Source organism: Opisthocomus hoazin, chromosome 5 (genome assembly GCF_030867145.1).
Source record: "Opisthocomus hoazin isolate bOpiHoa1 chromosome 5, bOpiHoa1.hap1, whole genome shotgun sequence".
NCBI classification, from domain to species: Eukaryota; Metazoa; Chordata; class Aves; order Opisthocomiformes; family Opisthocomidae; genus Opisthocomus; species Opisthocomus hoazin.
The window spans coordinates 68394398-68410176 of NC_134418.1; the positions used below are offsets into that span (position 1 = coordinate 68394398).

General features: G+C 38.5%; 1 protein-coding gene across 6 annotated transcripts in view; it reads left to right on the forward strand.

The window, feature by feature from the left end:
- The window catches only part of FNIP2 (folliculin interacting protein 2), a 49837-nt gene that overhangs the window by 23105 nt on the left and 10953 nt on the right, over positions 1-15779 (forward strand). For 4 of the 6 annotated variants that reach the window (XM_075421637.1, XM_075421636.1, XM_009936924.2 and 1 more), the window contains exons 3-13: positions 2738-2872; positions 3960-4060; positions 4143-4214; positions 4852-4952; positions 5102-5191; positions 6324-6395; positions 7008-7137; positions 10497-10698; positions 11271-11359; positions 12225-12371; positions 12498-12667. In XM_075421637.1, the coding sequence (XP_075277752.1) occupies positions 2738-2872; positions 3960-4060; positions 4143-4214; positions 4852-4952; positions 5102-5191; positions 6324-6395; positions 7008-7137; positions 10497-10698; positions 11271-11359; positions 12225-12371; positions 12498-12667 (1309 nt within the window). The remainder of the gene's footprint in view (positions 1-2737; positions 2873-3959; positions 4061-4142; positions 4215-4851; positions 4953-5101; positions 5192-6323; positions 6396-7007; positions 7138-10496; positions 10699-11270; positions 11360-12224; positions 12372-12497; positions 12668-15779) is intronic. The other 2 variants (XM_075421641.1, XM_075421638.1) reach the window with 1 other exon arrangement.

Genomic DNA, 15779 nt, shown 5'->3' on the forward strand with positions numbered 1-15779 from the left:
ACAACTCCACTTTGGGTAACCATGCCATAATGTGTAAGAGTGACACATGGCAATATATGGCCACCTAAGTTTTGGTGACACACATAGAAGCAGGAGTAGATGCTGTCAAGGTGCAAATTCTTTTGTGGTGCTCTTCAGGCACACAAATTGTGGAGCAATGCTACCAGCAAACTTAGGTGATTTGAAGTCAAGTAAAACAATAGTATTTTCAGGTTTGAAGTTGTTTTAGTTTGGTTTTTTTTTCTCCCAGCTCTGTGTTTCTTTTCTATTTTGAATAATTTCAATTTTTTGTTTATTTTGAAGCCTTTGTTACAAGCAGCAGCTTCAGCCTGTCAGACAAGCATGGTTTATTGTGGAATCACTAGCTAGATATGAATAGTTATGACTTGTAGAAATCGCTTATGAAGATGCCTGAAAAACAGCAATCTCTATTTCTGTCACGCTGCAAATATACCATTGTGCTAAATCAGTAAGACTGATGAGCGTCATCAGCTGATGACTGATCATCTACTTAAGAGGGTAGATAGGTCAGATTGGTCTGTTAATCTTGCTCCTTCCCTACCCCCCAATGAAGATGGTTGCTTTGTGTCTTAAAGTGGGTTTAAAACACACAGCATGAGAGGAAGAAATGTATTTCTGGCTTCGTTTAAATACTCGGACTATTTCATTTGCTTGAATACTTTAAACTAAAAGCTAACTACAAAATGTCCTATCAGAAACTGTATGCAACACTGACATAAAACAGATTATAACCTCCCTCAGAACAAATGATACAGGCTGTAATCTGTTTTCTAGCCAGACATTAATCTGGGTGCCCTTTTAAAACAGTCAAAGCACTTTGAATGGCATAGAAACACATAGATGTTAGAAGTGATCTTGGATGTTTGATATGTTATCAAACAGTGAGCCTAAAACTTAATTCATTAAAAGTTAAGGCAGAATTACTCTCAAGATCAGTCCTGTTTAAACTGAAGTCAAGAAAGTGTGTGTGTATATACTGTGCATTTATCCATTTTCCTGAAATACAGTAAAGCTTTTTCACATTGAATATTCAAATACATTGTTTGCCTTTAAAGTATGCAATAAACTTACCTGGGAGATGTAGCAGGTCTGTGTTCCATTTAACCATGTTTGTTTAATATACTGCATTTCTTTTTGGTGTTTTTAATCTAATCTCCAATTCTTTCTGCAGATGACGTGTATCAGACCATTTTTATTAGGCATTTTTAGTCAGTAGGTCATTAAACGCACGAGCACTCACACTGATACATTTCTAAACCCGTAATGACAGTCACATTGAGATTAGACAAGCAATAGCACATAAATAGTATGCCACAAAAAACTGCACAAAAGGAGTCCAAATCTAGAAGTCCAGGATTTTACTTTTTTTAACTTACTAGTGGGCTTATTTTTAAATTGGTAAAGGAGCTGTACCATCGCTGTAGTTTAAACTCAATGTTTTAAAAAAAATGGCAGATCATCTACTCCACTCCTCTTGGCTTGCTCTTCCTCTTTTTCTTCTGCATCTTTCATTTTGCCCGTTTAATCAGCTTGTCATCATGACTTGAGTATTCTAAAACTTACTACAGTTACTGCACTGTACTGTTCAAAGTGTTCGTCTTAAAAATCAGTCTTGTGGAATATTGGATTCTACTTTTATTTCCCTTTAATTTCCTGTTATCATTCCTTTCTCATCTTGCTGAGCCCAAAATATGTGGTGTAAATTTGGTTATGGATGCTTTTATTAGCTTCTAGGTTATTACTATTTCTTTTTGCCTGATTACTTGTTTTTTTCTGTAAACTATATCTACATGTACCCTGTTGACATATTAAAAAAATTTAATCTCTGCTAATGCACCTTCGCAATGAGGTAAACCACGCTGGTCCAAATGAGACTTACAAAAATACACTTCATTCCAACGTGCACCAAAGAATGAATGTTTACATTAATACGCATTAAATATATGTTCATTAAGGGATTTTGAATTTCTTAATGTATAAAAAGTTTAGGAGTGTGAGATAAGCTTTCTAAGACTTTCTAAGGAGTTTTCATTGCTGCAGGGTTACAGTTTTGCTCCCTTCATACAAATCATTTTAAGCACATGTGAGAAGTATGTTCAAAATAATGTGGTTCTTTTAACTGACGTCTAATGTACATTCAAATTGGAAAAAAAACTCAGTCCTTAAAGAAAACAAGAAATTTTTTTTTAAACACAACTACTTTACAGGTGTAAAAATAGATTTTATAACCTGTTAATTCTACCGAATGGTGCATTATTCACCTCTTCTTTTTGCTCGCTGTGCTTCTGTTTAAGAAATCTGTTAATCAGTTGGGGAGCAAAATCTATATGCAATTGGAGTGATTGTGCAAATGATTACAGAAATTCGCTTGTAAGCGACACACAAACTGAGATTTTGTTTACATAAACTTTGGCAAATGTTACACAGCAATTCATAACAATTGGGCATGATCTTCCAGTGGAACTTTGACTAATTACTCTGTGCGACACTATGACAACTTGTCTGAAGTTATAAATGTGAGAGTAGTTCTGCACTTTCTCTGATGCTGACCTTTATAAAAATCTTTAAAAACTAATACAAATTTTTTTGAACCAAGAGTCTTTTATTTCTGTTGCTTACCTGTAGTTTAAGAAAAATCTTACTGTGCTGTGTTTACAGATGGGAGTTCCCATGTTTGCTTTAATTGTTTGCATCATATTTCTCTGTTTTGACACAGAAAATGGCAGAGGAAGCTGCTGTAAAGACTTCTGTCAAGAACTGCCAAGCAAGCAATGGGAACAATAATGTTTCTTCCCATAGTCCCTCGATAAACTGTATGCAAAACATCAAAGAACAGATACCGAAGTATCAGGTAATGTTTTCCTGCTTGTATTTATCCATTTTACTGGATAATTTTGTGTATACAAGTCTTAACTTAAATGCATTGAATGACTAGTTGTACTTCTAGTCTATTACAAGTTAATCTGAACCTTGAGATACCTACCCTATCTCTATACTGTTGTAGAGTAAGAACACGTGGGTACTTCTTAACCTTTTGGTCTATCTTGGTCTTGTCCTTGAAAGAGTTACAAAAGAGATTTAATAGCATTATTATTTTTGAAGGTCAGAAAAAGCACTATACCGTTTTCTCTTCTTGTTTTGAAAGATATCTACCTATGCTTCAGGTCAGTTCTGAAGAAGCTGTTGAACATGGTATATTAAAAGTCCTTTTGGTCTGTCTTACTATAACATGAAATCTTTAAGAGAACTGTTTTTTTAGGTACTCTGGCTATTTCACAGTAAAAGCATAAACATTTAATCTAGAAAAATGTAATTTGAAGCAGGTATAGATTAAGATAGAAAAAATTATATTTAATTAGGAGGTGATTTCCTTCAGAATTAACAAACTTCTCTCCATATTTGCTATTGATGAACAGTCTTTGAAACAAAATAAGAAATCAGTCTGATTATACTTAAAAACACAGTCTTCACAGGTTATTTTACAATCAGAAATGTTTCCAGGAAGCTTTCTATAACAGCAAGGAAGGAGAATTTACTCATTTGAATAAGAAAGACAGCTTAATGCTTGGAGATCCAAGTCCTGTGAACACCTAAAGGTTTCATCAAATGCTGTTATATGGGATTGTTGCTGGACACAGCTATTGCTTTGGAAATACTGTAGATCTTTTTTCCTCTTTCTTGCCTTTGGAGGTCCCACTAGAACAAGGGTAACAATGTCCATCTAGTGAGGAAAACAGAGTACATATTCCAGCTGTACTTGCATTCAGTGTGTTAAAAACACACCGGATCTTGATCTGCATGGACAAGAAGAACTTATTTGCATTTTCCATTCAAAATGTAGCACTATGGCACTGTATTAAATTGAAATAGTATGCCAAGTTTTTACTGACTATGTTCTTCCCATTGACTTTGCTCTTCCCATCTTCTTGTCTGTGTAGTACACCAGACCAGCCTCTGATGTCAACATGCTGGGAGAAATGATGTTTGGCTCAGTGGCAATGAGTTACAAAGGCTCCACCTTGAAAATTCACTACATACGGTGAGTGTCCTTTTCTGTGATGCACTCTCTTGTCAGGCGCTTGGAATTGATGACTCACTGAAATGACTGTTTATCCTTTCAGCTCTCCCCCACAGCTGATGATAAGTAAAGTCTTCTCGGCCAGGGTAGGAAGCTTCAGTGGAAGCAACAATAAGTAAGAACACTTTATTTTTTTCTTCCGCATCCAATGCAGTTGTCTTTCCTTCTTTCCCTTTTTGTAGTCCTTCTGTTGCTGCTTCTAAATTTGACTTAGCCGGGGTGGAAAAGTCTAGCAGAAAATCAGAAGTGGCATCTGTGGAGAAGGATTTTCTTGATAGAGCCCATCGAATCTCTCGGGGTTTCTGCTTCTTAATTTGTCCAGGGCATGCAATAAACTTCAGAGGTTAGGTGCTTTGGTCAATCAAAGCCTGTCCCTTCCTGCTGCCAGAAGGGTGAAGAAGGGGTGTATGCTGAGAAAGCTTTGTGTCCCTGTACCTCACCTCTGTTTCCTTCAACAGTGACAGGAGATACTCTCTCATCTGTTCCCTTTTTTTCCTTGTCCCAAAAATGGGCAAATCTGAATAAACTGAATCCCAAATGTGGCATACAGAACTTACAATAGTTCAAAGAGGGAACCTGTGTAGAAAATAAATGCCTATTTCTTTACAGTGTCAGAAAACCTACTGGTCCTTGAGTCTGACTGTAAAGTTAATCTTCAGTCCTCTATTTCCATAAAATGAGCCTAATTCTGAAGCTAATATTAATGCCTATTAATCACATTCTTAAGGAACTGGCTTTTCCACTTTTTTTAGCTTACAAGATAGCTTTGAATACATCAACCAAGACCCCAGCCTGGGAAAGCTGAGCTCGAATCAAAATGGTTTGGGAACCTGTCGCAGTGGAAGTAATTTAGGTAAATATTTCCAGGTTCTATGTCTTCTTGACAACATGAGGCCATCTGTTTGTTCAGTTTTTTTTTCCTGTACATCACCTTCTTTCTTTATCTCTTTTTTTTTTACTTTTTTTGCATTGCATTTTCTCTACATTGCTTTTGTTTCCTAGGTGTGTTACAGCTGTGTAGCAGCAAACTGCTGCAGGGTGTGTCTGAAGGAGGTCCCCTCCGGCTCATCCGCAGTGCTTCTTTCTTTGCAGGTTTGTGTGGAATGCCAGCCACAGTGTGACCCATCCATATGCACACACAAATCCAGCTCCTTCTCAATCCTTGAGGGCATACATAATTACTCTCTAGAAACAGAAAGGGCTAAAATAGGGACAACAGAGGTATTTGGCTTATAATTAAAAATCTTTCTTCCAAAAGAGTAGCTGATGTAATTGCTTTTTTTCATATTTCTTTTCTAATTCTTGTGTTTAATTTTAAAGGTATTTTTATGCAGTGTTTTTAATAATAAATGAGCCCTTATGTTTCTTGGAGAACTTATGTTTCCTGGCTTGTAGCTGGTTTCTTGCTAGTGTGCAGGTGTCTTGCTGGTGTACAGCTTTTTATTCTCTTACCTCTTGCTACTATTTTTAATTTGATGGCAGACATTCAAAATTAATTCTTGAGCTAAGTCTGGGAGACTTTAAGGTTTTTTCTTTAACAATATCCATTTCTTTAATTTTCAAACTTTAAACTACGTAAAGTGTCCTTTTACAGGCTTACTGATGACCCATACAGGTGGGTATATCTTCGGCCTGACTAGTTCTGTTTATTGCAAAAATGTGACCTGGAATACCAATGGAGTTTCTTCACAGCCTTTGCAAATCTTGCATGCTCTACAATTTGAGTGACTCTGCACTACTAACACTTCAATGTAATACAACATAGGCTGAATGTTTCTTACTGTGAGGCTTTGTGGATAGTAAATCTCTGCTTGGGGAGTGAATCAGAAGCTTCATGGACCTCGTATTTGACTATTTCATTATGATGTTAGCCTGTATGACAATCTTGCACATACAAAAAAATGTCAAGAATGACCAGTGGGGGTACCGCCAGCCCTCATTTTCAAAGCATATCTGATTTCTGATAATGTAGGCTGTATTCGCATTCTTAGAGATGTCTTTAGATTGAGGCAAATAACCAGCTTCCTGTAGTAACAGGGTAGTTGGTATGGGAGTACAGTTTGCTGCCACCTCTTCTGCTCACACCACGCTGCTTATTTGGAGTAACAGTACAGGATGTAACTTTGCTGTTTTATGACCTTTAAAAGTAAACGTTTTTTTAAATGCTGACAAATAGTATGATGAGTTATGTAATATTTTTTGTTGATCTGGTCTGTTTGTTTAGCACACAGCACGCCTGTTGATATGCCTAGCAGAGGACAAAATGAGGACAGAGACAGTGGCATTGCTCGGTCAGGTATCTGCTGTCTTGTTTACCTACTTTTGTAATTGTGTTACAATTCTTTGGTGCAGTAATTCACCTGAAATATATAGCCACCTTATGACCTGTAAATCCAAAGTTTTTGGATCTGCTAAGCTGTTTTCCTTCTGCTTTTGCCCCAGGCCTTAATGTGAGAACATTTGTGATGATATTCCTATTTACAGCCATTATTTTCTGCGTTCTTAACCAACATATAATTTGGAGAAAGAACTGGCTGGAGCCTTTGCTAAAGCAGGGGAAGAGAAGATGTTTTTGCACTGAACAGGGAAAGGAGGCCAGGAGACCAGGGGATCTGTCTGTTGTAATGAGAGGGTAACACCTCTTAGGACAGAATGCTTTTAATGAGAATAAGACTTTTAGTATGTTCCATTAGGGAAGATTTCTGACTTTATAAGAAAAGAATGTCCTCAGGCAGCAAGATTTATTTAAAATAATTGTCTCTCCTGTTGCAAGTGAGTTATGTGAAAACAATCAGCAAACAAGAGCAATACCTGTGCAAATTGTTTTCACAGTTGGAATATGAAGAAAAATATTTAACCATCATGATATGTAATGCAGTATATGTGGGTTTTCTTGCTTTCTTAATAGCATCTTTGAGCAGTCTTCTGGTCACTCCTTTTCCATCTCCAAGCTCTTCATCATCATCTTCTAGCAGCTACCAACGTCGCTGGCTCCGAAGTCAGACAACCAGTTTAGAGAATGGAATTATTCCAAGGTGGTGAGTGCAACACCTTTCTTCTTACAACAGCTGCTTGGCAGTAATTTAAGCTAAATAGAGTTTAAGCCTCTTTTCTTTAAAATGACAAATCCTGTTATTAAATGCTCTCAATTCAATCTAACTTCTGTGCATGTTATGTAAGATTGCCAATATGAAGAAACATCAAGTTTTGGCTGAATATGAACTGCAAGGCCCAGTTTGAAGCATACTTATATTTATTGAATGTATGGGCTGTGTCTGAAGTCACAATCTGAAAAGCAAATTAAACTGTTTCTGAAGGAGCAGAGCATCCTATTGAGATGAAAGGGACTGTAACAGCACTGCTGCTGTAATTACATTATACTGTGATGAAGTCTGACTAGTGAGCAGTTACTGAAATTTGCAGTAATAGCCCATGACAACTCTCTTGGCTGGTACAGGATGTTCCTGATGTGACTTCTGCCAAAACAGGAAAGAAAAAAAGAGCTGTGATCAAAAAGCTTGGCTTCTATTTTGGAATTTTATTAGCTTTTGTAGCTCAGTGGCATAACAAAGCATGGAATGCAGCAGACCTTTCATAGCTAATAAGCAAATTCTTCCTTTGTCAGTTGCGAAACAGTAAATGGTTCTTGATTATCTGCTCATCCACCTGCACCCAGAGACAGCATGGAATTAGTGGAGAGCTGCAAGAATTTCCTACTGTTTGGCCTCTCCGCCTCTTCACTGTTTGCAGTTAAGAGAAGCTTAAAAGCTGCCAGTGAAAATATGTGGTCAGTGAAAAACAAAAGCAAAACCTTTTTGAAAAGTCATCTTTCCTTAGTGTCAACACTTCAAGCTTTTTCTTGGGTATTCTTACCAAATCATTTCTAACATGAAGAATAGTGCAGTAGTGCTAATGCAGCCGTCATGCTTTCTAAATCATGCTTGCTGTTGAGAATAAGCTAGTAAACATTTTGCTTTCTGTAATTTGAAGTACTTTTTAGTGTAGTTTCCTAAAGAAATAAGGCTGAGAGTAGTGCATGCAAATAAGTTCAAGCATTTAGGGTAAAGAAGATAATTTCCACCCAGTTGAAGTAGCAGCCAAAGTTTCACAAATAGAAATTTCCTCTAAGTGTCATGAAAGTGAAAAATTGTCTAGAGGGAAGTAGGCTTTTTGGGCTGCTTGTTCTCTGTAGGGAGTAGGTTGTGTTTCTTCCACATTGAAGAATGTGTGCTGGGAAAAGATACTGGAAATAAGACCTTATTATTTCCACTATCTAGAACTACTCTTGAATTGGTTCTTTCAAAGCCAAAAAGCCTCTTCAGGTGCTTGTTGTCTGATTACTTGCTAGGGAAACAGTAGGCTTCTGGTTGAATACTTCAGTTTGTACAGCCAAGATTCTGCAGTGTCTGTGCCTGATGTTTTAGGCCAATAGCTCAAAGAAAATGACATGTCTAGCTGGAACTCCACGTAGTCAATTGGCAGGCAAGCTAGATTAGCAGCTTTGTTGAAAAGGCTTCTCTCACAGACCTAAACTGCTCAACTTCTGTTCCTGGTAAGCAGTACAGAAGCTTGTGATGTTTCTTAGATGCTGACTGATCATCCTTTCCCAGCTTCCTTGGGACTTTCTGTCTCCGCATGCAAGTTCCTGAAGTTCAAATGAGGTTATGTTTTTGTCTTGAACTCTGGTTTCCCACAAGCTGTTTCTTGCTGGGGTTTTATTGTGTGTGTTTTTTCCTGTATTCCTGGTCTCATACCTCTATGATGAGAAACTTTTGTATATTTAGCTTTGTCAAACCAATTAAACTGTAAACCACTTATTTTTAGAATGAACTTAGAATGAATGCTTAGCATTCAGACTTTCCTCTTAATTGCTTCATAGTAGTCTATAAATGCCACAGGCTCCATTTCAAGATAATTCCGATAGGAAAAGCCTTCAAGATTTTAATTACTACTCACTGGTATTGCAGTCTTAACTTAAAAAGAAACTCCAAAACCAAGCTATTTCCATATGAGCTGCTGCTTTGAATGTCTCCATTTGCTTTCTAATGGCTCTCTTGTCTGTTCTTACCCTTCTCTCACTGTAATTTCTCAGTGGATTAAAAGCCATTATTCAATTAAAGTCCCTTCCAAAAGAGATTTTGACCATACTATTTTACTCATTGGTGTATATACTTTTTAAAGCCCTTTTTTCAGTGAAATCGATCAAGAAACTTAAAGGAAGAAAAAATAGTAGTTCTGTAAATCCAGCAATGTCAATATCTAGCACTGCAATGCAAGTATTTATGGAGGAACAAGGTGAGGGGATTGCCACCCTTTTACATAATCACAGAAAAACTTACACTGGGCTGAGACTTGTGGATGTCATCCAAATCAGTTGCCTGTGCAAAGGACTAGCTTGGAATTTAGATCAGGTTGTTGTGGAACTTGTCTAATTGAGTCTTGAAAATCTCCAAGGATGGGGTTTCCACAGCTTCTCTGGACAGTGTCCTCTGGTGTGTTGACCATTTTCCCCCCATTTGGCATCATCTGCAAACTCACTGAAGGTGTGTTTCGATCCACAAGTTAGGCTGATAATGAAGATACTGAGCAGTATTGATCCCAGTAGCAACCCGTGTGTGATATTGAAGAGTGGCATAACTGTTGAAAAAAATGTGGCAGAACTGTCAAGTGAATAAACAGAACTTGGGGAAATAATAATGGTTGTAAAATAACCACTGTTTGGCTTTTTTTTGGCAGAAAACAAACCATTTCAAACTAAAGTATATCCAGCTTTGAGCTAGGCACACATGTGTTTGTAGGCGTTAAGTTTGTGTTTTCACAGTAATTACTAAGCGGTGACATTTTTTCTTCAGTTAAAATAGAAAGTTTTATTTTGCGTGCTGAAGTTCCTTAAAACATCTATCTTAAGATGCTGGAACAGTATAGGTAGCACATTTCCCAACTTCCCTCATAAGCAGCAGTACAGATTGAAGAGTGTCATAGACATACTGCTGAGCACCTAGGCAGGAGCTGGAGTGCTGGATGCAGTTCACAGCTCTGAATACCTTCAACCTTTTTTGCTAATGGTTTTGTACATTGTGTCTTCATTCCCTTTTCTTTATCTCTCTTAAAGAAAAGTCCAAAAGGAGGGGTTTTGTAGTAGCTCTGTTTCAGAAGAAAGTGTTCACTTCAGGAGCTGGCCTCTTTGGCGGTTGCCTTACTCCTGTCTGGGTGAACATCAGTCGTATTCATCAAAATGTTGAATATCCTCTGTTCAGAGACAAACGACAGCAAATTCTTATGTAGGTCTCAAAGGAGACCTAAGAATGAATTACTTTCTACTATATAGGGAGATATGGATAGAAGATGATTTGCCTCTCGACGCATAGGTAACTGTCCTAACAAATCTGTCTTACAGGTCTACTGAAGAAATGTTTAGTATGGCTGATGAAAGCTGCAGCTCCAATCCTGCGATGGTTCGGAGGAAGAAAATTGCAATCAGCATAATCTTTTCTCTGCCTGAAAAAGAAGCAGCACAGAAAAACTTCCAGGATTTCTTTTTCTCTCACTTTCCTCTTTTTGAATCTCACATGAACAAGCTGAAATATGCAATAGAAAAGGTACAGAATACTAGTTTGGCATAATGTGGAAAGATGTGTCAATAAGAATGAAGTATTCTAGAATTTGATAGATGGAGAGTGGGAGAAGGTGCGTGGTTTCGAGCTTCCCTCCCTCCTTACACATGTAGTCTTGAGGCTGAGCCCAGTGTAGGAATTCAGCATTTGCTGAAAAAGAGATGCAGTTTCTTTTCTAGTTAGAATGAGAATGGAGAGTTTTATGCTATGGATGTTTTTTTCTTTTTCTTTCCTTTTCACCATATTTTGCTACGAGGTTTTCTTGACTCCCTCAAGACTGTGGAAATGATGGTATTCTATCCTTTCATGCAGTCACAGAGAGACACAAAATGTTTGTTGCTGTCTTCCCCTTACTGTCAAAAGTGTTCTCTTACCATGTCCAGTCTTAGGGACTGGTCTTTCATGAGGTGGAGGGAGGTTGGCAGGTGTTGCTGTCCTGAGAGACTGTATAGCACTGGGGCTAGATCTTAATTATTTTGACGTGTTAATGAAGCTTAAAAAGATGAAGAATGTGAATCCTTTAAGAAGCTGTTTTGTGTCTTTAACTCTTAATCAAGGCCATGATCTCATGTAGAAAAATAGCAGAATCCAGCCAAAGAGTGCAGGTTTATATCAGCCGTGTCATGGATGCCCTGGGAGAATTCAGGTGAGTTGATGGAATTCTGAATTGCAAGGACAGCTCTTGCCATGCCCCTCTAAAGATATTTGTCATTTCCTGTTAAGGCAGCTGAGTGCAGGGCCTTGTAATTTAGCCAGTCTTGAATTTAGTGTAAATGAATTTTCTGTGTTGGGTATTGGGTAAATGTTTTTAGAAAGCTTTAGCAAAACCAGCTCAGTCATTTTCAGAGTGAGAGTAAAAGTAGTTCTGTTGCACTCACCTGTACATGGGACTGTCAGTTAAAGTCTTTAAGATCTCATTAATAGTTGGTTTCTGCTGATGCGTGTGCAGAGGAATGGATTGATTGTTGTATTCAGGCAGATGAGTTGTCTACTCCTAGCCATAGACGCTGAACAGCGTAAATGTCAATAAAGTTGCTGCCCAAGGCTTTCTTTTTAGTACCTAAGAAAGGAAGGAATGGCCAGAGGCCAAGACAGACAGCCCAGGAGAGAGAGAGAGAGAGACGAGGCTTCCGTGGGATGGAGTTTCTGTAATGTCTGGAATGTGGAATTGAATCACTGCAATGAATAGAATGGGTTCTATCCCCCCTCAATTATTTCTGAATCATTTCTCTGCGTACAAATACACAGGGGAATGCAAGAAAGGAAAGACTAATATGTAATTCATATGAAGACACTAAGTTACTGGTACGCTGAATTAAACAGACTAGTGTTCTGGGACACTTGTAATTAGCGTGTCTGAAAAACTCTTCCAGTTTGTTTAGTCTCCTAGATATCACAAAAAAGAAATAAATAAAATTCAATGGACAATAGAAGAGGAAAGGGGCTACTTGTGTTTGCCAGAATGAAATGTGCATATTAATGCTTACTTTTGGGGAATTTTCTTTGAGCAGAGTTACCATCTGGAACTTATATTCTGTTCCAAGGATTGCAGAGCCTGTGTGGCTTAATATGATGTCCAGCACCCTTGAAAAGAATCAGCTATGCCAGCGTTTTCTTAAAGAATTTACGTTTCTAATAGAACAGATCAACAAAAATCAGTAAGCTTTCCCCACCCCCTTTTTCTTAAAAATAGTTTGTGTGCTTCCCAGTGCATGTAGATATGTTACAGCACTTAATGGGATATTCTTTTGCTGATGTTACTTTAATGGTGTTCTCTTTCCTAGGTTCTTTGCTGCTTTGTTAACTGCAGTGCTGACATATCATCTGGCTTGGGTCCCAACAGTAATGCCGGTTGACCATCCTCCCATAAAGGCCTTCTCTGAGAAGCGCACATCGCAGTCTGTGAACATGCTGGCAAAATCCCATCCATATAACCCTCTCTGGGCACAGCTTGGTCAGTAGGAGATGGAAAGCTTCAGACTTCTCTGTAACTAGCACCTTCCTGCATCCACTCCTCTTAATCTAAGAGCTACTTGTGATCCAGATCACATCTGCTGATTTGCCTTGCTGCAAGCTGGGCAGAGCTACCAGCAGATGTCTTGTGCCTGGTTAAGCAGAGCATTTGGAGGCCTGTTTGCATAGCCTGAGTGCTCTGCTCTTTTCCTTGGGCCCTTGTTGTCATCCTTTGTTACACTGCCTGGTAAAGTAACTTGGTATAGAAGTATTAAGGCAGTACAAGTGCTGTGAATGAATCTGAGCAGTTTGGGAAGAAGAGGGAACAGACTGGACTGACAGGAGTTCTCTGGGCCTTGGAGGCCCTTTGTAGTTGAAACTGCCCTGGCTACCTCTTTTTATCATTTTCTCATAGAGTTAGGATGGACACCAAGACAACAGAGTAGAAGTCTGGCAACTGGCAGTACCTCCATTCATTCACAGTTATGTTAGTGGGCTTGGGCCAAGATTTTCTTTCTATACCCAGCTCCTCAGGCTGTTCTCTGACAAATATTTTATAGCTTATAAGTTATCTTGATACAGGGGATTAAATAACTGCTGTCAAATGAGTAGGTGAGTGAGGGCTGAGAGAATAATGCTGCCAGTGGTAAATCCTTGAAAATTCTTCCTCCTCTTGGCAGCAGCTGTGAGTCTGATATCAGATCGGCCTTAACTTTTACGTGGCAATATATCATATCAGTTAAATATCACACATGCACAATAAAGCAATAATGTGACTTTTACACTGTGCTACTAGTTGTTTTTATTACTAATTGTCTCAGTTATGTATGTTATTTTCAGTAATCTTTATGAAACTAAGAATTGCTGCCTTGACCATGTAGTTGTAGCAGAAGTGTTCTGTGTTTTTAGTATGTCTTTAAAATGTTATGCAGAGGAGTAATGGATTTGACTTGAAGGGGCAAATAGAAGCTTGCTCAGGGTATTGAGGATAGAGCGAGGCCTGGGGTTATAAAAAACAGCTGGACTGGAGGCGTAAGATCGGCAGTAGCTTGTGTGGTCTCTCCCAGGAGCCACCACTGGTGACTCGTCAAGATTCTGTTTCTCTCCTCACCTTCCTTAGGCTGTGTGTTGCTACCAGCATTGGCCTAGCCAAGTTCTGCGTGCCTCAACTCGAAATGTGTTCTGGTTTTATTTCATTCTTATAAAGCCCAAAACCCATTATCAGTTGGTTTCAGTAACTGATACTGAAAGTAAGATGTTGCCCTCTGCTGGTCTCCTCTTTTAGAAAGAAGGAGGGGCATGGAATAAAATATCATGGGGCTTGGTGCTTTAAAATAGAAATTATTTTTTATTAAGGAAAGAATTTTGATGTACCTATCTTTCTACCTTCATATCTGTGTTTTCATTATGTGTTAGGTATCAATTACAATTACGTACTGATACAACTGTAAGTACCACTGTCAGGAAGATATAATACTGTCTCTTAAACATCAGCTTCAATCTAACTGTCTTAACAGTCGGCATTAGTATGTTTTGAAGACCACAAGTTTGACTTTTTGTACAGTCTTATTAGTAATGGCTTTATATAAAAGTCAGTTGTGCAAATGAACATGAAGCCTCAATCTGATTTCCATAGCAGCTATGCTCAAGTCGAAAGTCAAAAGATATCTTCCCATTTCCTTTCCAGCTTACCAGTCCTTGTGGCCCATCAGGTGCTGAGGTTAGTTTCCAGCTGAGTAGTCTGAAGCCCACTTTCCACTACTGAGAAATGAATTTTCTGGCATGTTAGTCTACGGGGCTAGTTGCAAGGGTGTTTTTAACCGGGGCAAAACAGCACACTGATGGATGCCACCACACAGCAGCCTCTCCAGTGCATTCGCTGGCATCATGGGAAATGGCAGCTCTTGGCAGGGGAGACAGTAAGTGAGAGCAAGGGAATTACTGTCTCATTGATCCTTGTTTTGTAGGACTGGACTCAGGAGCCTAATCCCTTGTATGTTCTGTATGGCAAAGAGGAGGATGAGTGTAAATGTGTTTTTTTTTATTTTTGGTTGGTGGGGCTTTTTAGTAGTTTTAGTCTCCTCATGTAGAAACCAGAGGTCCCCTTGTCCATGGTAGAAACCTTCATGAAGCTCTGATTATAACGTTCATTTCGTGTTGCTTCTTGAAGTCTAGTACAAAATCCTGGTGGCAAACTTGGTCCAGAACATTTGAGCATCCCTGAGCAAGGACTTAGCACCTAAAACAATCTGGTAGATTAGCAGGTAGCTGATAAAGCCTCAAGCCAGAGAAGCCTGCTTTGAAGGTGAACACTTAAGGTCACTAAAGGAAATTGAGATTTTGGTGGTTGTCTCCCATTTGCTGGTGGTGTCAGCCACAGCTTGGTTAAGCAAAGACTTTTAGTGGGTCTTCTCTAATGGGTGTCAGGTGAAGGCAGCTGGGTTAACTCAACCTGGTAGTAGATGTTTCTTGAGTTAACCCATCTTTATCTGATAGAGCATGTGAATGTTCCCTTATAGGCTATCTATGTTTACTTCTCACAGAACTTTGGAGTAAAAACCCTTCAGTAGATATAGGATTATAGGCAACTGGAAGATAGCACCTCTTTCCCAAACGAATATGTTGAAAGTAGGATATGTATGACCTTAGTTCTGTTAAAAGAGCAGTTCTTCAGGATAAATGAGCTAGCAAATAAGCAGTTCTTGGGGGGACTCAGATTATGTTGTAGTACCTACCTTTCGTATTATAGTTATATTTTAAGCAGTGAATATATTTTCTAGTTCTCTGCCACCCCCTGCCAAAGATAAATGCTCATGGTAGTGATGTTGACTCCAAGTATACAGAAGTGCTCGTGCCTTGCCCAATAAGGTGGTTACATGCCCATTTTTTCAGAACCTTATTTATTAAGCCTATACTGAATACTTTTTTGCTTTTTTGATATCTTAGTCCTGAAAAATATAGTTTAGATTTTATCTGTATGAAAATTCCTGTGTTTAGCAGAAAAGTTGACTGCAATAAAACAGAATAACTTTGATGTGAAAGAAAATTAGTAGAAAAATAGAAAATAGTATAACTGGCTTCAGAGTTTAGCTTGATCTGTCTACCCCCTGTTG